The sequence below is a fragment of the Rhinatrema bivittatum genome, chromosome 6 (genome assembly GCF_901001135.1).
Source record: "Rhinatrema bivittatum chromosome 6, aRhiBiv1.1, whole genome shotgun sequence".
Classification (NCBI taxonomy): domain Eukaryota; kingdom Metazoa; phylum Chordata; class Amphibia; order Gymnophiona; family Rhinatrematidae; genus Rhinatrema; species Rhinatrema bivittatum.
In genome coordinates this window covers 175,300,097-175,322,700 of record NC_042620.1, presented here as the reverse complement: position 1 = coordinate 175,322,700, position 22,604 = coordinate 175,300,097, and the positions used below count along the sequence as shown (strand labels likewise).

Here is a 22,604-nt window from a genome sequence, read left to right as displayed (position 1 = left end):
TCCAGTTTCCGAACTCATGGCTGTCAGCAGGCTCGAGAACCAATGCTGGCAAAATTGAGCATCAGCTGTCAAACCCGCTGACAGCCGCCGCTCCTGTCCGAAAAGAGGCGCTAGGGACTCGCTAGTGTCCCTAGCACCTCTTTTTACCGCCGGCCCTAATTTTAATAAATTAAAATACTGTATCGCGCACAGGAGAGTAGCCTGTGTGCACACCGGGAGAGCAGGTGAGCGCCCGCTCTCCCGTGTTTTTTACTGTATCGGCCCGCTATTGAGATCAGGCAGAAAGTGAATCGATCCTTCAGAAAGACGGGAAAAACCTGTGTATTCTCCTCTGCCCTGTAAAAAGTTGTGCCTGCATTTTGGTTGGAGCTTCTTTAGTATATTATTACTTGTGGCACAGCTGATGTGCTGCCCACAATTATGTGCTTATGCTATTATCTTATGTTTTATTATTTTTTGATACAATGTTTATGTTAATTTTGTTAACTAACTTGGATGATCTTCATACCAATATCAAGAAATAAATGAATTCTTTATGAATAGAATTGCATGCAGTTATATGCCATACTGTCCCTATACACTATAACTTCTATGCAAATAGACTCTACAGAATCATGCATTGTAGTACATGTGATACTTGAACTGACCATATATTGTATCTCATTTTTTTGTACAAAATAAAAAAGGAATACATCTGTGCATATATTTTTCTTTCAGGATTTTATTTATTTCCTGAGATATATTCAGCATTAATACAAAGCCAAAAAGCACTAGCTTGATAGGCACTGCTTTGGAAATAGATTGCATGGGCTTGTGGACATTTGCAGGGACAAACACTTAGTGAAGTACTTATCTTGGCAGCAGAGAAGCCACATGTGAGCCTATTTAATGCCTTCTTGAGAGAAGGGGCTTTTTATTTTAATGATTTGAAATTACTGGTTGCTAGCCTCCCAGGGAAAATGAACAAACCCAGGTACTGTAACCATTTTGTTGATGACTGAGTGGGGCACTTTGCATTCAACAGAAGCCTTGGTGTGCTAGAAAACTAACTAGAAGGAATGATGTTGCTGATCAAGCAGTCACCGCCCTAGATGAAGGCAGAAATGTCAAACACTTGGTAAGCCTGCTTACATAATTGGTTGCATACCATAATTCAGAGAAGGATTAGTTAGAGCATAAAATCAGGACAGGGAGATCTGTAAACTGGAAAAAGTAGCCTGAAGAAGTTGTGAATCATCCCATGCCATTAGATGTGTGGTTATTCTATAAATGCTGGTATGCTGCTCTGTCTCATGTGTCACTGTTTTTACCAAACGTCCCTGGAAGAAAACTGAATTCATAACGTTCACCGTAAATATTATATTTTTTCACCTCACATAACAATGTCCTGTATAATAACACTAATAACAGTATTCCAAATAAATCTTACATCTAATTACAAACCAAACCAGGAAGAAGAACCAAGAATGACACTTTCTGTTGATGACTTTCAATAATAATAATATCGACTTTTTAACTAGGCCAAGTATTTCCAGTGTTATTACTGAAGGCATTGAAATGCACTATCAGGAGGCTTTGTTGCTCATTTTGTAAAGTATATCATCTGATGATCCGGCCATTTTTCAGTGAAAAAGAAGTTCCAGTGCAAGGGTTCATGGCATAAAGCTAGAGGGGTTAGACTCATAAATAACTTGAAAAAGTATTCACAGAAAGGATGGTGAAAGCATAGAACAGCAGTGGAGATGATGGGGCCAAAACAGTACTTGAATATAAAAAGTAATGAGACAAAAGCAGTAGGAAGGCCACAGGATAGGTACAGGGCTGTGGTATTTTAGCAGATAGGGGAAAAAGGGATCCTGCCAGGTACTTGTGACCAGAATTGGACACTGTTGGAAACAGGATACTGGGCTCAATGGACTCTTGGTCTGACTCAGAATTTATTTCTTTAAGACAATTTGTATTCCACACACATCCAATATTGTTCAAGGCAGAGACCAGCAATACACATACATAAAAAATGTAAACATATAAAAACAAAAATTAGACAAAAAATATATTAAATAATGTAAACATTTAGAAACAACTAAAAATTATAACAGAAAGCCAGACAAAATCAAACAAGAACTAATAAACACACTATAACTATCGTAGGCTTCCTTAAAAACTGAAAGGGTCTACGGTAAAACCATGTGTTCAAAAGCCTGAGTAAATAAGTGGGTTTTTAGTGCTTTCTTGAAGGATTTTAAACAGATTCTAGCCTGCAGTTGGTCTGGAAGAGAATTTCACTGTTGTGTTTGAGGCATTATGGACCCTTGGTCACAGTGGAGATGACTCCACCCACGGGGAGGAGCCCTGTGGGGAACCTACTGCGATAGGCTGACACAGCAGACACAGAATGGATCGAGTCTTTATTGTACTGCTGTAAATAGATGATAATGCAGGAAGGTAAGGCACTGATCCACAAGGTGCCAATACGCTCAATGCCCCTGAGGTTCCCACCATGACGTGTACTTGAGCGTGAGGAGCTGTGCGCACTCGCCCCCTAGGAGGCCACGGGAGTAAGCATGGCGAATGGGGACGCCCATGCTGGTCTGAGAACACCGAGGCCCGCGGCACTCGGCACCGGAGACAGCCATCTTGCCCAAAGAGAGGGAAAGGGGAGAAAAAGAGGTAAGGCAGAGCGGTCGCAGCCGCCTGCAACCGACGGACGCAACATTCACAATAAGGACCCAGCCACCGACGAAGCCTTCTGCCTTGAGATTTCCAAATGAACCAATCTTACTGATGGGAACCTCAAGCAAGTTTCTATTTGCTGATCTCAGAGGTTTTGTTGGCTTACAAATTTGAAGAACAGTATTTCTCCAACAATATGTTTCTCCATAAATTAGGCTGTGCACCATACAAACACCTTTATATTATACTCTCCATCTTATCGGGATCCAGTGCAACATGGACAAAATTGGGGTAATATGATCTCGCTTAGGGGTAGATTTTTAAACATACGTGTGTGCATGCTACATTCCCCATAGTCAGAAAATAAAAAAGTGTTCCAGCAATCTATTATCATGCTGCGGTATTTCAGAAAAGCCCAGCTGCCAATTGCCATAGCAATTATGAGATATTATGGGATGCAGCAGATTACTGTGTTTGCCCTTTAAGATCCCTTTCAATCTATGATGTCCCATTGCAACCTGTGACTGGTTTAACTCATTTAAATTCAGGATTGACAGAATTCTTAAAGAGCCAGCATTGTAGTAATTTTACCTGACTGCATATCTTTAACTTCCATTTAATTTCATATGGTATACTATAGAATAATGATGTAATTCCAACCTTTATCAATATCCTTCAGAAAAAAAATATGAGTTTCCTAATTGGTAAGCATGTCCAGAAGTATATAAAATTCATGGGCTTCCAGCTCCTACTGCTTTTTACAGGCTATTACCTATTTTTACAGGCTATTACCTATTTTCCCCGATGCAAAAAAAATGTGCAGCTGACGCACACATTTTAACCTGCAAAAATGTATGCCTGCCTAGAGCAGGCATTAATTCTTGAGAAGCCCAAAAAAATTGCAGAAAAGCAGAAAATACTGCTTTACTGTTCTATTTTATTTAGATTCCTCTGACTTAATATTATTTATTTATTTATTTATTCTTTTTCTATACCGACGTTCATGACCAGTCATATCACATCGGTTTACATCAAACATAGGAGAAGTACATTGAACAGGGGGTAAAAACTTGGACGGTAACAAGGTATTAGCATTTTTGCCGAACCATTTAGAGCGTTATGAACCGAAGACTAGGGTGGGGAGAAGAAGAGGGGAACAGGGGAACAGGCGAGAAGGGCTACTTGGGACCGAGGGATGAGGGCAGAATAAAAAATATAACAATATATTATAGCAATATAAAGCAATATGAAACGATGTAACCACAATAGCAATAAGACAGTGTAAGGGGGTTGACAGGAGGGTAGGGAGGATGGAAAGGGGGGGGGGGGGTAGCGGGAAAGTGACAAACTACAATTATATAGTCATTTTTGGGAAAAGCTTGCTTAAAAAGCCAAGTCTTAAGTTTTTTCTTGAAAGTCAGTGGGCATTGTTCTTGGCGTAGGTCTGGGGGTAGTGCATTCCATTGTGAAGGACCAGCTGTGGAGAAAACACATTTCCTTGTGGAAGCGTGGTGAGAGGACTTGGTGGGTGGAGCTTGAAGGGTATCTTTGTACACTGCTCTGATAGGTCTTGTGGAAGTGTGTAGACGAAGTGGGATATCTAGTACCAGTGAGGACTGGTTATGGATGGATTTGTGTATGATGGTGAGGGCTTTGTGAAGGATTCTGAAATTAATGGGAAGCCAATGCAGATTCTGTAGGATGGGGGTGATGTGATCTCCTCGTTTAGAGTTGGTTAGTATCCTTGCGGCGGCGTTCTGGAGCATCTGTAATGGTCTCGTGGTGGAAGCGGGGAGCCTAGTAGGAGGGAGTTGCAGTAATCGATTTTTGAAAATAAGGTAGCTTGGAGATACCTTATATATATCTCCAAGATATATAGATATATATATATAGCTTGGAGATACCAATATTAAGGTATTAAGATACCTTAATATTGTTGAGATAGAACCAAAATTAGGAGAATTTATCAAAAAAAAAAAAATGTGCCGGCGGTCAGCTTAGGAAAAGGGACGCTCAATTAACGACCATCCATTTTCCTAACCGATGGCTGTGCACAGGCTAGGAAAACGGATGCTCATAAAATTGAGCGTCCATTTTGCTAACTGGCTATCGCCACCTCTCCCAGGTGCCTGCTGCTGAGGAGGCACTGGAGCACACAATTTCCCCTAGCGCATCCTTTTTACCACGGTACCCAATTTAAATATTAAATCAGGCACTCAGAAGAAGTGGATCGGCGCACATTAAGGGAGCGGGTGATCAATCATGAGCACCCATTTAACGCATGTCGATATTGCATCAACCTGACAGCCTGCTGAATACAGCACAGACTTCACACAGTGGTCACCACATCAGTGCCTTCCTTTGATTTGATCCAGAATGAAAAGAATGGCTATGTAAGAGGAATATTTAAAAGTCTTCAGTTATTTAACTTTAGGAATGGGGAAAAATACAAGAGAGTAATAATTCCAAATTAAGAGCCTGATTCACTAAGGCTTTTCTCCCATTCCTTGTCTGTGGAAAAAGACCTTGATGACATAGGCCCTACATATTGTTTTAATCTTTTGGTGAATTATGAGAAAACACTTGATGGAAAAATTGAATGATATGTCCCTTTTTATCACATTTAGAATTGTCAGAACATTTACATTACAAGTGAATTTTGGATTCTCAGCTTATTGTAAAGCATAAGATGTGGATGGTACCTGAAGGTGAGGACATCCTGGAACTTGACAAACATTTGAGCTGTAATATTCAGTTCATAGATGGTTGAGTTGATAGCGTAGGAGTTGTTCAGCAGTAAAGTCCCAGGATCATAGCTGTGACTGTTGGCAACAGCAAGAAAAATTCTATCTCCAATCTGAAAAACTTCCCAGTCTGCAGCACCAAATGTCTAGAACCAAGTGAAGAGGAAATAATATTACTGAGAACATGAACGTAAGTCCTGAAGGTGAAAAACAATATAGTAAAAGCATAGTAGCACAGTAAATAATAGCAGATTGACCAATCCAGGTTGCCATGTTATAAAAGTCCAAATTACCAAGGTATCTATCTATTTATTTAATTTGACTTTGAAATTACCATACTTATGTACTGCCTAAGTATAGACTAAGATGGTTTACAATTAAAACATATACAAAATTATAGTTAAAATACAACAAACATGAAAGAATATAAAAACATTATATCAACAGTACAATAGTGCCTTTGGGAAATATGTTAATCAAGAGTCATATCTTGCTATATATAGACTTAAGTTCCCATGATTAAATTTTTAAAAGCCTGATGAAATAATCAGGTTTTTAATTCTTTCATAAATGATTTTATATCAGGTACAAGCCTTTGGGGCTGATTTTAAAAGCCCTACGCAGGTAAATCCAGGGGATTTAAGCGCGTAGGGGGGGTTACGCGTGTTAGGCCTATTTTATAAAGGCTCGGTGACGCACGTAAAGCTCCAGGACGCATCTAAGTCCCGGGGCTTTACAAAAGGGGTGGACCGAGGGTGGGGAGGGGGCGGGGCCAGAGGCATCTGGCACAGCGGCCATTTGCCACTGTGTCGGAGGATCGCGTGCCGGCAGGCTTCCAGCGCACGCAACCTGCGCTTGCCTCTAGGCAGGCGCAAAAGGTGAATTAAAATTTTGGGGGTATTAGGATAGGGCTGGGGGGGATAGGTTAGGGGAAGGGGTGGAAAGGTTAGTTTAGGGGGGAGGGAACGGGGGAAGCCCGTGGACATCAGCGTGTACAGTGTACACAATTGTGCACCCCCTTGCGTGCTCTGACCCCCAATTTTACAACATGTGCGTGCTTGCGCATATGTTATGAAATCGGGCGTACATATGTGCGCACCGGGTAGCGTGCACACACGTATGCCCACGCATATTTTTGAAACTCTACCCCTTTATGTTTCAGTCATGGAGTTCAATAAGATAAATCCTGCGCTACTGAAACAGCTCTGTCCCTCACCTCACCCGGATATGCTTGTTGAATTGTAGGAACATCTAACAGTCCTTTGTTAGGTGAATGCAGATTACTTTGTGGAGTATGTACATGCAATCTTTTACTTAACCAGGAAAATGAATTACTGGAAATATTATGAAAACATGAACTATTGTACTGTATTCTGTAAGGCATAGGTAGTCAATGCAATTCAGCCAATACAGGGGTTATATGATCATACGTCTGCTGTAAGGACTCTCACAGCCGAGTTCTGCAGTAACTGGAGAGAACTGATTGTAGTCACTAGTACTCCAAGACATAGGGGCAGATTTTAAAAGCCCTGCGCACGTAAATCTGGCTGGATTTACGCGCAGGGGGGTTACGCTCGCTGAGCCTATTTTGCATAGGTCCGGCGATGAGCACAAGCCCTGGGGCACGCGTATGTCCCAGGGCTTTGAAAAAGGGGCAGGAAGGGGGAGGCGGGGCGCTGGTCTAGGGGCGGGACCAAGGCCTCTGGCACAGCGGCCGTGTCAGAGGATCGCTTGCCGGCAGCCGGCCAGCGTGCGCAAGAATAGCAAAAGAAAGGTAGGGGGAGATTTAGGTAGGGCTGGGGAGTGGGTTAGATAGGGGAAGGGAGGGGAAGGTGGGGGGAGCGGAGGGAATGGGGAAAGCCATCGGGGCTCCCCTAGGGCTCGGCGTGCACAAGTGTGAACCCCTTGCGCGTGCCAACCCCGGATTTTATAACATGAGCGCAGCTGCACACGCATGTTATAAAATCGGGCGTAGATTTGTGCGCGCCGGGTTGCACGCACAAATCTATGCCCGCACATAGCTATTAAAATCCAGCCCAGTGTGAATTGCAGTAATCTAAGCCTGCAAAAAGATAGTTGCAAAACCAACCTAAAGTCATCCATATCAAGGAAAGGTTTCAGCTTTTGCAGAATTCTAAGTTTATACTATCCAATTTTAAATTGTGGATGTGATTTTTCATTAAGAATCTCGTATCAAGTAAGACACCCACGTCTCTTACAATGGAGGAAAGTTCAGTCTCTTGGCTATCTAAATGAAAACTAGGAATTTTCTCCATAACTGTATGTCTGCATATCAGAATGGTTTTAGTCTTTTTAATATTTAAAGCTACCCTATTATGAGAAAGCCATTTCTGGATAGCGTCTGTATACATTTCTAGTTCTTAAAGAGCTTAAATTATCGATGCTTTAATTGGGAACAAAAACTGGATATTATCTGCGTATATTCTGAAGTTCAAGCCTAAAATCATCGCATCCATTTGCACTCACTGGAAACCGCACATCTTTTAAAATCTACCCCAGTATCTATCTGGTGTAAGTGAAAAAATGACTATATGCAAGGTCTGGCTGAAAAGCCAGGAAGGTCTTTATGACCTGAAGTTTGACTGGGTGAACTGGTAGAATAATAGGTGATGCTGATAATTTCATTGCTGCATGCATGTTATAAAATCCCCTGATTTATTTGTGTAAAAGCCGATTTATGGGGGTAAATGTACCCAAATAATGAGTGTATAATCTGTTTGTGTAGCCATTTAAAATTAGATGTTCAAATACACATGTATATCACATGCACACACTTATCCAGCTAAATTACAAATTTTTTAGCTAAGAACCACCTTTGCTGCTACTTATATGGATACATTTGAACTTATCCAGATAAGTGGCAACGAAGTGAGCCATCTTCGAAAATCGATCCACTGTAACCCAGATGGTATTGTTACCTCCAGAAAGTGGCAAGTCCACCACAAAATCTGTTGCAATGTGAGTCTAGGGCTCATCTGGTACTGGCAAAGGTTGAAGCAGGCCCCAAGGACGTCCATCTCCTCTTGCTTGTCAACATGACCTCCCAGCGAGGCGCCGGAACCCTCGCTGAACGACCTCCTGCAGTCGATCTCCTGCCGGCGCCATTTTCCGTACGGAAAACGATTCACGGTGGGAAATCGTTCCCTGACCCCCGCTGGACCTCCAGGAACTTTTGGCCAGCTTGGGGGGGCCTCCTGACCCCCACAAGACTTGCCAAAAGTCCAGCGGGGGTCCGGAAGGACCTCCTGCCGTGGAATCGTGTTGTTCTATGGCCGCCGCCATTTTTCGGCGCCATTTTGGAAAATGGCGCCGGCTGAAGACAACAAGATTCAATAGCAGGAGCCCGTTCCGGACCGCTGCCGTTCTGGACCGCCGCTGGACACCCAGGTTATTTAAGTCATTTTGGGGGGGTTCGGGAGGGTGGGAGATTTAATTTAAAGGGTTGGGGGTGGGTTTTAGGAGGTTTTAATGTGCCGGCTCACGATTCTAACGATTTATAAGGATAAATCGTTAGAATCTCTATTGTATTGTGTTCCATAACGGTTTAAGACGATATTAAAATTATCGGACGATAATTTTAATCGTCGAAAAACGATTCACATCCCTACTCTGCATATAGTTCCCTACTCTATCCTAACCCCAAACCAGAAATATTTGCAAAATTACACAGGGAAAGCATGCCTTGTTGTATGCTCCTACTTTTACTGGTGTAGAGAATGGACAATAATCAAACAGCCCATTTCTGTGGATAAAAGAGCGCTTTACCCCCGGAAATGGCTTTCATTATTGTCCTAACTGTATAAAATGGCGATGTGCATTGGGGCCTTACACATTTTAAAGTCTGAACCTTTCTTTAACAGATCAAATTAAGAAATGAGCCATCAAGAGGACTGAGTGACCTCACCCCTTTCCCTCCCTCATTTGTAACCCCCTCCTATCCCAAGCGTTCTCCTCCTCCACTTAACAACACCCTGTTCCCTTCCATGTGCTGATCCCTCGGCTCCCCTGCCCCCACTCCTCTTACCCCTCCCATACTTCCTCTTGCCCCTGTCTCCATGTGAGCCTTCCCTCACTTTCACCCCTTCTGCTCTAACCTCCCATTCCCATGAAAGATGCTCCCTATTCACTTTCTCACGTGTCTGTCCCGCTCCCAGGCCACTTCCATCCAGGATGCCCTTCCCTTTGTCCTTTATTGATAAGACAACCTGATATAATCAGCAAATAGTATTAACATAATACATGTCCTGCATGTAAACCTGTCGTGCATCATGGATAACCGATAAGTAAGAGTGAGAGCAAAGTGTAAAAGAACGTACGGTACATTACAACAATGAGGAGGTGGATTGCTAAAACTGAATGCAATAAAGTAGCGTATGATAAAAAAAAGGGATGCTGTGTCAATTTTTCCATTTAGTCTACAACCCGGGTTCAAATATTTTTCCCCCCTATTTCTTCCCCTCCTCCCCCCCCCCCCCCCCCGTTAAACTGCAAACCCCGCCACTAAAGGTGGACAGAAGAATAAGATTAAGAGCTGTGTGTTACCAGAACGCAACAACAAATGATAACCCTTTCTCAACGTGCAGAGACCCCGCTTCCTCAAAGATAAAGTCCCGAGGAACCACGATCAGAGGGAAGTGGTGAGCAGCGTGGTAAGGCATGCTACGTATCTCTAGCCCACGGTGTTTGACTGGCCCCTCTCTTTCCAGGTTAGGTAAGGCTGCCACACTTTTTCAAAACTATGAAAGCAGTCACATCCGATAGCTGTTAACCTCCCCATATAAAATACTGTTTCCAACCAGGACAGAAAGTGGGTCAAGGATGGCGCGTCAGCCTTGCGCCACCAGAGAGCAATTTGGCATGTGGCAGCAGAGAAGACCTGTTGTATCCATCTTAACACAGGTTTAGAGCTAGTAATAAACATACTTTGGATCTGCAGGTATAGTTAATCCTGCCGCCTGGTGAATAAAGTCTCGGACATCCTCCCACAACTCTGACACCTTCGGACAATCCCACCACATGTGCAGGAAAGTCCCAATTTGTCCGCACCCTTTCCAGCAGTAGAGGCGCTGTAAATCTGAAAAGGGTAAACGTTTCTGTCTATCCCACAATTGTTCCCATTTATAGAGGCCTTGAGTTCCCCATCTGGTAACTACACTTAAGAACATAAGAACATAAGAAAATGCCATACTGGGTCAGACCAAGGGTCCATCAAGCCCAGCATCCTGTTTCCAACAGTGGCCAATCCAGGCCATAAGAACCTGGCAAGTACCCAAAAACTAAGGGGTAGATTTTCAAATAGCGCGAATTGGCCTACTTTTGCTGGCGCATCAGGCGCAAGCAAAAGTAAGCTGGATTTTAGTAGATACGCGCGGAGCCGCGCGTATCTGCTAAAAACCTGGATCGGCGCGCGCAAGGCTATTGATTTTGTATAGCCGGCGCGCGCCGAGCCGCGCAGCATACCCCCATTCCCTCTGAGGCCGCTCCGAAATCGGAGCAGCCTCGGAGGGAACTTCCTTTTGCCCTCCCCTCACCTTCCTCTACCTTCCCCTACCTAACCCACCCGCCCGGCCCTGTCTAAACCCCCCCCTTACCTTTGTCGGGGGATTTACGCCTCCCAGAGGGAGGCGTAAATCCCCGCGCGCCAGCGGGCCTCTTGCGCGCCGGGACGCGACCTGGGGGCGGGTACGGAGGGCGCGGCCACACCCCCGGACCGCCCCGGGCCATAGCCACGCCCCCATACCCGCCCCCAAAAAGCTGCCGACACGCCCCCTAAACTCCGCGACGACCGGGCCCGCCCCCGACACGCCCCCGACACGCCCCCCTCGGAGAACCCCGGGACTTACGCGAGTCCCGGGGCTCTGCGCGCGCCGGTAGGCCTATGTAAAATAGGCTCACCGGCGCGCAGGGCCCTGCACGCCTAAATCCGTCCAGATTTGGACGGATTTAGGCGAGCAGGGCTCTGAAAATCCGCCCCTAAGTCTATTCCATGTAACCATTGCTAATGGCAGTGGCTATTCTCTAAGTGAACTTAATAGCAGGTAATGGACTTCTCCTCCAAGAACTTATCCAATCCTTTTTTAAACACAGCTATACTAACTGCACTAACCACATTCTCTGGCAACAAATTCCAGAGTTTAATTGTGCGTTGAGTAAAAAAGAACTTTCTCCGATTAGTTTTAAATGTGCCCCATGCTAACTTCATGGAATGCCCCCTAGTCTTTCTACTATTCGAAAGAGTAAATAACCGATTCACATCTACCCGTTCTAGACCTCTCATTATTTTAAAAACCTCTATCATATCCCCCCTCAGTCGTCTCTTCTCCAAGCTGAAAAGTCCTAACCTCTTTAGTCTTTCCTCATAGGGGAGTTGTTCCATTCCCCTTATCATTTTGGTAGCTCTTCTCTGTACCTTCTCCATCGCAATTATATCTTTTTTGAGATGCGGCGACCAGAATTGTACACAGTATTCAAGGTGCGGTCTCACCATGGAGCGATACAGAGGCATTATGACATTTTCCGTTTTATTCACCATTCCTTTTCTAATAATTCCTAACATTCTGTTTGCTTTTTTGACTGCCGCAGCACACTGCACCGACAATTTCAATGTGTTATCCACTATGACACCTAGATCTCTTTATTGGGTTGTAGCACCTAATATGGAACCCAACATTGTGTAATTATAGCATGTGTTATTTTTCCCTATATGCATCACCTTGCACTTATCCACATTAAATTTCATCTGCCATTTGGATGCCCAATTTTACAGTCTCACAAGGTCTTCCTGCAATTTATCACAATCTGCTTGTGATTTAACTACTCTGAACAATTTTGTGTCATCTGCAAATTTGATTATCTCACTCGTCGTATTTCTTTCCAGATCATTTATAAATATATTGAACAGTAAGGGTCCCAATACAGATCCCTGAGGCACTCCACTATCCACTCCCTTCCACTGAGAAAATTGCCCATTTAATCCTACTCTCTGTTTCCTGTCTTTTAGCCAGTTTGCAATCCATGAAAGGACATCGCCACCTATCCCATGACTTTTTACTTTTCCTAGAAGCCTCTCATGAGGAACTTTGTCAAATGCCTTCTGAAAATCCAAGTATACTTTATCTACCGGTTCACCTTTATCCACATGTTTATTAACTCCTTCAAAAAAGTGAAGCAGATTTGTGAGGCAAGACTTGCCCTGGGTAAAGCCATGCTGACTTTGTTCCATTAAACCATGTCTTTCTATTTGTTCTGTGATTTTGATGTTTAGAACACTTTCCACTATTTTTCCTGGCACTGAATTCAGGCTAACCTGTCTGTAGTTTCCCGGATCGCCCCTGGAGCCCTTTTTAAATATTGGGGTTACATTTGCTATCCTCCAGTCTTCAGGTACAATGGATGATTTTAATGATAAGTTACAAATTTTTACTAATAGGTCTGAAATTTCATTTTTTAGTTCCTTCAGAACTCTGGGGTGTATACCATCCGGTCCAGGTGATTTACTACTCTTCAGTTTGTCAATCAGGCCTACCACATCTTCTAGGTTCACCGTGATTTGATTCAGTCCATCTGAATCATTACCCATGAAAACCTTCACCATTACGGGTACCTCCCCAACATCCTCTTCAGTAAACACCGAAACAAAGAAATCATTTAATCTTTCCGCGATGGCCTTATCTTCTCTAAGTGCCCCTTTAACCCCTCGATCATCTAACGGTCCAACTGACTCCCTCACAGGCTTTCTGCTTCGGATATATTTAAAAAAGTTTTTACTGTGAGTTTTTGCCTCTACAGCCAACTTCTTTTCAAATTCTTTTCAAATTATCTTGGTTCAGTACCCGGTGGAAATGATTTGTCATACAGAAAGGATGTTAAATGATATACCCCTTTATCTCCTACCAGTCTAGTTTTCCACTTTTCCCATATTTGAAATAACAGCTGCATAAAGGGAGAGAGGTCCTTGAACTCGCTACGTCCCTTCTGCCATGCCCTAATGTGAAGGGGAAGCTGATGACTTGCAGGAGAGTCTATCCTGGCCCATGGTTTAAGTTTGAGTGGATCCCCTGATTGGCACTTAAGGAACGCGCTCAGCTGGGAGCAATGTTCCCTCTAATTTCTGACATGCTATGTGCGCAAAAATTTTGTTGTGTGCAACTTTTCCGAAACTTAACTTAATGTTGTACATCCAAACTTACAACTCAGCCTAGTGGAGTTAAAAAAGAAGTGAAGACCACGTGAAATGTTAACATGTTTATATACTTCTTATATACTTCTTAACTAAAGAGGCTACTAAGGTATAGCAAGTAGAAAGCATTAGGGATGTGAATCGTTTTTCAACGATTTAGATTATTGTCCCGATAAGGTTTAAATCGTCATTAATTGGTAAAGAGTGCGATACAATAGAAATTTCCCTGATTTATCGTGAAAAATTGGTTTTTTTGTTAGCGTGCACTAACGGGTATCAGGGATAGGGCACTGCATGCAGGAAGATCACAACACTCCCGGTATCAGGGATAGGGCATTGCAAGTTAGAAGATCACAGCTCTCGAGATCCTGCACAGGGCAGTGCAGAGAGGAAGATCACATCACTCCCGGTATCAGGGATAGGGCACTGTATGCAGGAAGATCACAACACTCCTGGTATCAGGGATAGGGCATTGCAAGGAAGAAGATCACAGCTCTCGAGATCCTGCACAGGGCACTGCATGCAGGAAGATCACAACACTCCCAGTATCAGGGATAGGGCACTGCATGCAGGAAGATCACAACACCCCCAGTATCAGGGATAGGGCACTGCATGCAGGAAGATCACAACACCCCCGGTATAAGGGATAGGGCACTGTGTGCAGGAAGATCACAACACTCCCAGTATCAGGGATACGGCACTGCGTGCAGGAAGATCACAACACCCCCTGTATCAGGGATAGGGCACTGCATGCAGGAAGATCACAACACCCCCGGTATCAGGGTTAGGGCACTGCATGCAGGAAGATCACAATACTCCCGGTATCAGGGTAGGGCACTGTGTGCAGGAAGATCACAACACTCCCAGTATCAGGGATATGGCACTGAGTGCAGGAAGATCACAACACCCCCGGTATCAGGGATAGGGCACTGCATGCAGGAAGATCACAACACTCCCGGTATCAGGGATAGGGTACTGTGTGCAGGAAGATCACAACAGCCCCAGTAACAGGGATAGGGCACTGCGTGCAGGAAGATCACAACACCCCCGGTAACCAGGATAGGGCACTGCGTGCAGGAAGATCACAACACTCTCGGTATCAGGGATAGGGCACTGCGTGCAGGAAGATCACAACACACCCGGTATCAGGGATAGGGCACTGCCTGCAGGAAGATCACAACACTGCCGGTATCAGGGATATGGCACTGCATGCAGGAAGATCACAACACTCCCGGTATCAGGGATAGGTCACAAGTTCTAGTCACATTGACTGATCACATTACTTTTTTGTCAAGCTACCAACCGTTTCCATTTCCCATCCCCCATATATTGCCAGTGGGAACCTTGGTAACATCAATAAATAAGAGGGCAGCCAATAGGAATACATATTCATTCCTAAACTGACCTTAACTGCCCTGAAAAGTGTCAAATTGTATCATTTTCTGTTAGTGCGCACTAACAATGGTTAGTGCGCACTAACTTCCTGTTAGCGCGCACTAACTCCCTGTTAGCGCGTACTAACTCCCGTTAGTGCGCACTAATCGGAAAAACCGAATTTTTTACTAAAAAATCGTGCCAAACACAATTTTCTTCTCCTGCCAGATGATTTTGATCGTTAAGACGATCGGGCACACGATTCACATCCCTAGTGCTCCAGAATAGGAGTTTTCTAATCAATTGTCTTAAAACTTGTGAGAAAAGTTCAACAGAAGAGGATAAAAACTCTAAGGTATCTGGAAATACTGACGAGACTGGATAGTGGCACAAAAAGAGGCATGAGTAGTCCACAGCTTTGTAAAGAAGGCATCCTCCTTGCTGCAAGAAAGCACTTCAATCTCAGACACATAAGTATAAAAAACCCTCCCAAAGATGAACTGGGCCTCTTCAAATCACCCGAAATCCAAATCTGTCTGGTCTACACACCCCGAGGCCTACTAGAGCACGACCTATCACCTTTATTTATTTATTTATTTAAAAACTTTTCTATACCGTCATTTAGTGATATACCATCACAACGGTTTACAAATAGGCACATAAATAAATTCAAAATGGATGGTACTTTAACCAGAGGGTGCCGCAGTTATTCAGATACATGATTCAATATTATAAGCTATATGTAAATAGAATTCATTTCAGAAAACATAAACATTGAAATCCCAGCAGTCATACTCGAAGATTTTAACCTCCATGTAGACTCCACCCACCTATTCCCCTCATGCGACACCTTCCTCAACTTGCTCCAAGCCATTGGCTTTAGACAAATCATTGCAAACCCCACTCACAAAGCCAGTCATATTCTAGACCTCATATTCATCAACTCTAGCATCTCCGCACCTAACTCACCTGCCTGCACCCCCGTACCATGGTCAGATCATGTCCTCATCAACACCCATCTATCCATAAACACCCTAAAACCTAGAAACACCAGCCCCCAGACATACTTTCACCTACAGAAAACCCTGCACTTCTGAGGACCTCATAACAGCCCTCTCCATATCCCTCCCGAATCTCAACTGTTCCTCCCCAGAAGCTGCCCTCAGCTCCTGGAACAATCTCACCCTTAACATAGCCAATGAACTATGTCTCCTTATCAGCCAAGAAACACATTGTACCCCAAAAAACCCCCCTTGAAACACACCTGAACTCAAAACTATGAAAACCAATCTCTGTATGAAAGAAAGAAACTGGCGCAAAAACCCCTCCCCGCATCTAGCGGCCATATACAAATCCTCCCTACACACCTACAGACTTGCCACTCTCAATGCGAAACGAGATTTCTTTGCAGCCAAAATACACAATTACATGTACAACCCCAAAGCTCTATTCTCCTTTGTCTCTGACCTTACGAAACCTACACCCCCCAGCATCCCTGACAAGGAAGCCCCCCAAAAAAGTGAAGAGCTTCCCTTATTTTTCCACAATAAAATAGCAAACATCCTTCGTAGATTCCCCAACAACCCCCTTTCCGTACCCATCACCTCCACCACTACCAACACCAATCTTAGCTCCCTTGACCTTACCTCTTCAAAGGAAATAGAATCGATCCTAAAAAAACTTAAACCAGCTTCTCACCCCACTGACACCATCCCCACAAGAACGCTCTTATCTATTCCCAACGCCATAGCGAAACCTTTAGCTGACATTATCAATTGTTCCCTAACCTCGGGCTTAGTCCCAGACTCTCTGAAACATGCAATTGTCAAACCCCTCATCAAAAAACCCTCTCTGGACCCCCAAGACCCTTTGAACTACCGCCCCATTTCCAATCTTCCATTTATCGCCAAAATTATGGAAAAAGTGGTTAATACTCAACTCATGGACTACCTTGATGATAACAATATCCTCCACCCATCCCAGTTTGGCTTTCAAAAAAATCTAAACACGGAAATCCTCCTCCTTGCCCTCTCAGACACCCTTCTCTTAGGCATGGGCCAAGGACAAAGCTACATTCTGGCACTCCTTGACATCTCCGCCACATTCAATGCCATCAGTCACAACCTCATGCTTTCCCACCTCGCCGAGATTGGCATCTCTGGTACAGCCCTGCTCTGGTTCGCCTCATACCTAGCCAACAGAAAATTTTCTGTTAAAATCGGCAATGCAGAGTCCCCCCACCACCCCTTTTCTCAAGGAGTCCCACAAGGCTCTTCCCTCTCATCTACTCTATTTAATATTTACCTCCTTCCCCTCTGCCACCTCCTAACCAATCTGGGGCTCAAATTTTTCAACTACGCCGATGACGTACAAATCATCATCCCTATACAAAGCTCCTTAATAGACACCCTCAATTTCTGGGACAAATGCCTCAACTCGATAAACAACCTCCTCTCAACCCTCCAACTAGCCCTGAATTCCTCAAAAACAGAGCTACTACTCATAACCAACTATCAAACCCTGAAGCCGGCACTTTCAACTCCATTGCCACTCAACTCTGCGCACGAGACCTAGGAGTCCAAATTGACCAATCCCTAAACTTTAAAAAACACATTAACAAAGTACTGAAGGAAGGATTTTTTAAACTCAATGTCATGAAAAAGCTTAAACCCCCTTCTCCACTCCCAAGATCTTCGCACTGTCATTCAGTCAACCCTCATATCTAGACTCGACTACTGTAATTCCCTCCTCCTTGGCCTCCCCTACACTACCATCAGACCCCTACAAATGCTGCAGAACACGGCAGCAAGAATCATTGCCCATGCATGCAAATCAGACCACATCACCCCTATCCTTAAAGACCTACACTGGCTCCCCATTCCCTCCCGTATCCTCCACAAAACACTGACCATCATTCACAAATCCATCTATTCACATAACTCTAACTGGCTAGGCGAACCTTTCACTCTCGCTCAACCTAGCCACCCCACTCGAACCAATCGTTTGGGTATGCTCCAAATATCCTCGCTCAAAAAAGCACACCTTTCCTCAACAAGAGACAGAGCCTTGTCTATTGCGGGCCCCACCTGTTGGAACAAACTACCTCCAAACCTCCGTCTTGAGCCCTGCCCCAAAAATTAAAAAAAAAAAATTAAAGACCTGGCTATTTAAACAGGCATACCCAGAATAGGACCCACTCCAGCCTCTCCCCCCACCCCCCCCCCTTCTGCTTTGACTCGGATATGATCACCTTGCCTTGCCTTGTCTACCTATCTGTAACGCACTCTCAGTTTACTATTTAACTATTTAATTACCTTGCATTTGTTGTTGACCTCATTGTTATGCCTTAGTTGTTAACTTTAACCTCTCTCTGCCTCACCCCCTAGTTATCTTCCCTCCCTGTCCCAGTTCCCCCCTACCTTGTTCGATGTAATTTCTATCTTTTGTTTTATGTAAACCGATATGATGTTCACACGAATACCGGTATAGAAATGTTGTTAAATAAAAATAAATAAATAAAGGGGTACCAGCATGGCAGAATTTCATCAAATTCATGTGAAAGAATAAAGAAGCAGAAAAAGTGTGAAGAATACCCCAAGACTCTTGAAGAGTTTACCAGCAACAGTGCCATGACCGCTTGATGGCATCTCAAGTAGCAATCTGGCACCAAAAGTGACATTAGTATCCTCAGGCAGCATGAAGGCGGAACAGAGCAGAAAAGGTGACAGTAAATCCTCCAATGTAGGCACTGAGAAAGGGGCCAAGCAGCACAAAAAAATGGCTTGAAGATTCCAAAGCACCATGAGAGGTGCAAAGCAACACTGACCCCCCTTCCCCCCCCCCCCCCCGCCCCAATTAGCATGGTGTTAGGTCTGGGGTCTGACATCAAGGCAGTGTGGCAAAGAGAATTCTAAGGCCTGGGCATGGAAGTAAAGCTGAGTGGCATAAAGACCCCAAGGTGCAGGGTGGAGTTTAGATTTGCTTATAGAATGTGCTTTGCAAATGAAAATTATATCACATTCAAGGCAATGGTTTATCTAATGAATGTGGTGTGGTTTCCCTAGAAAGTGGTGAGGACTGCTTTATTTATAAACCATTTCCCTCATTATTTAGCTGACCTCAGGCTGTTCCATCTCCTGATTTTCTGGTTTTGCATGAAATATCTCACACTACTCTAACTTATCACATTCAGAACAGCAAAATGATTCATCTTGAGCATTTTTTTTAACTTATGCTTCTATTTTGTCCTGCAGAATAAGGGATTTTTGGAAAGAAATACCCCAGTATAATCAATCATTCTCAATGGGGGGGGTAGGAGAACCAGGCTGAGATTTTAGGAGGACAAACTGTAGTGATCGGTGTAATCAGGATTCTTTATTGGTGTTAGCCCGACTCTGGCCGAGTTTCGCTCACGCAGGAGCTGCCTCAGGGGCTACTGTACCAATGGTTGCTTGAATGATCTTATATGAATAATATGAGAACTTCACATATCAATTAAGAGTGGCGTTCATTTATTTATTTATTTTTTTTAAACATCATTCACACTCTGATTTGCAAAGTTACTGTCTCTACGTTGAGTCAACTTACCATAATTCCAATTGATATAATGTGAAGTTCTCATATTATTCATATAAGATCATTCAAGCAACCATTGGTACAGTAGCCCTGAGGCAGCTCCTGCGTGAGCAAAACTCAGCCAGAGTCGGGCTAACACCAATAAAGAATCCTGATTACACCGATCACTACAGTCTGTCCTGCTTTTCGGCATTATTGATCGGCTTCCGATTTGTTTCTTGAGATTTTAGGAGGAAAGGAAGAACTATGGAAGTTACAGGTACCTCTGTGCCCTGGTAGTGAAACAAATGTCTTTTAATGACTTTTTCCAAATGTTTTTTCTGGAGACAAAACAGCCCAGTACAACAAACCAAGAAGAAAGCACGTATGGGAAGAACACCACAAGGTTCCAAAAGAGGACACAAGCAATGTCTTGGCATGTCAAGTGGCAAACTGGCTCCCAAAGTGTCAATAGCATCCTAATTCAGCACTACTTTTCGGTTCTTGCTGTTTTTCCTTTCCCTATCCCTGACAGTATAGATTCTGTCACTGGGATGTGAGGATTAAAATTATGCAATATTTTGAAATGATATTGCAATGCCCACTGACTATGTCAGTGCCATGCTGATGTATGTGTGTGGGCAACACAGAGACACTGCTGCACTGAGTGACACACTGCTGGCACTTGTTCTCTAACATTTACAGGTTCCCAATACAGCCTGGTATGATTCAGGCTCCACTCTGCCCTCAATGCTCCCCTTGTGCTCACTGCCAGCAATGTCTACTACCCACTGCCCAGGCAGAGACAAAATCAGTACCAGCTCTGCAAGCAACTCAACAGTTTGTTTCCATTTACCACAAAACAAAATAAAAAGGATCAGTAAGCAATACAAGCCTGATCTGAAACACAGCTTCAGACACAGCGCTACCTAACTGCTTTCCACTTTTGTGTGACTGACTGGCACAGAGACAGACTGTAAAATGGGCAGCAGAAAAAAAATTGATTGGGAAAGTAAACCTAGGGGGTGCACACTTGTGCACCTTGCGTGCGCCGAGCCCTAGGGGAGTCCTGATGGCTTTCCCTGTTCCCTCCGAGGCTGCTCCAAAATCGGAGCTGTGGGATTGTGAGCTTGGCTCCTGATAGCTGAAAGAGTATGTCAGGGGTTAAACTCTATCAACACATCCAACTTCCCCTTTCTCGGGCCTACATTGAAGGCAGCAGAATTGTGTAAGCTTTAGCCTGCCACTAGCTGAGACAGGAAATCTGTCTGACAATCTACTTGCACCAGACATGCCTGCACCAGGAATAGAGCTCAAACTGTTGCCTACTTCCTCTTACACTTAGTCAGCTAGTTTAACACATCTTAAACTGCTTCAATGTCCAGTTTATGACCTTTCCCCTCCCGGCCTGCCAGCTTACGCGTAGTCAGCAAAGGGCCAGGAAGGACATTTATGGTATGACGCTGTAACTGCGAATGAATGATATATGTATTTGCAAAGAACCAATGATGTGATGACAAATCTGCATGCTATGCTATGCTATGGAATTATGTACAATAAAAGGAGCCCCAGGGAAGGAGGAGGGGAGGTGAACTTCCCGGGAGCACGCTTCACCACGAATCCTGCCTGATGTGTCTTCATTGCTGCAAAAGGAGCGGTCTCAGAGGGAACTTTCCTTCCACCTCCCCCTCCCTAACCCACCCCCCAGCTCTACCTAACCCCGCCCCCAATGTTTGGCAAGTTGTGCCTGCCTCTGGGCAGGCGTAGGTTGCACGCGCCGGCCAAGTGCTGGCGTGCGATCCCCTGGCCTGAGGCTCTACGGAGGCCTCTGGCCACACCCTCTGCCCTGCCCCAGACCGCCCACACCACCACCCCTTTTTTCAAGCGCGTGTCGCCGGGCCTAGGCAAAATAGGCTCGGTGCGCATAAGGCTTTTAAAATCTGCCCCAGTGTTTTCAGAATACATGCACAGCAAAACTCTGACATGTTCAGTCTTCAAGATCAGGTCACTATATTTGATGCTCTGCAAGAGGTCCAATTGGAAATTTGCTTTACTGAGATACATCATCCCTGTTGTCTCCTTGACAATATGACCATCCTACTCAGGACTCCTTACTGCCTGTTTTACATTTTGTATCAATTTCTAATTGTATACCTGTTGCTCTTCCTATGATTTCTATGAGTCCATTGATTATAAAGGCCAATAAAAATCAGTGAATGTCAAATGAATGAAATGAATAGGATTCATTTAATTCATGGGGCCCCCTCAATTTGTTTCAGGGCCCCCAAAAAGAAAATAATTTGCCCCTTTCTGTTTCATTTTTCTATTTCATTTTAAACTAATGTACATGCCTAGAACTGATTAGACTCAATAGATCAAGGGAGCAGACTGCCAAGGAGGTAGCCTTCAGAGGACTAGGAAGATGTCATAAGAGGCAATGGCTTGATTGAGGAGGGTCTCGATAATCTGAGGGCTAACACTTAGGTGGAGGCCAACCATGTATACAGTCTGGGGCAATCCATGTAAACTTAACAGCTTGGACAGTGATAGAAAAGATGTTTTCCCCCTAGGATTTGGATCAACCTGTATCTGACTCTTCTGATTGAACTTCCTGAAAGACCTGGTATTGCAGGGAATGGAACAGTGTTGCTTTCTGTGGATGAACAGGCTATATGTAAAAAGTAAATGAATTGTTTTACTGCAAGTGTCTGACTGTGGCTGTTTCCAGGGATATAGTTGTGTCAAGGACAGGCCATCTGTAATGGTGAAATCACAGGTGAAGTGGATTTTTTTGGCCCTTTTCAGTAGTGTTTAAGAATCTTCCTAAAGATGTTTGCAATCCATGTGTAAGATTTAAGACTGTGGGGCTCATTTACAGTGACAAGTGTAAAAGTGCCCTGAGATAGCACTAAACACAGTGCCTTAATGAGCCCTGGTATTAAAACTTACACCAAGACTATTTACAAACCAGGTGCAAATTAATTATATGGGAAGTAGCTGAGGCACAATTGCAGCTGTTAAATTTTTCTGTGGTGCTATTTATAAAAGCAGAGTAAAGT

General features: G+C 44.0%; 1 protein-coding gene across 1 annotated transcript in view; it reads right to left on the bottom strand.

Moving 5' to 3' along the window:
- Window positions 1-22,604, bottom strand: part of TSPEAR (thrombospondin type laminin G domain and EAR repeats) — a 187,913-nt gene that overhangs the window by 15,251 nt on the left and 150,058 nt on the right. The window contains 1 exon segment of the mRNA XM_029606177.1: window positions 5,376-5,563. Coding sequence (XP_029462037.1) covers window positions 5,376-5,563 — 188 coding nt within the window.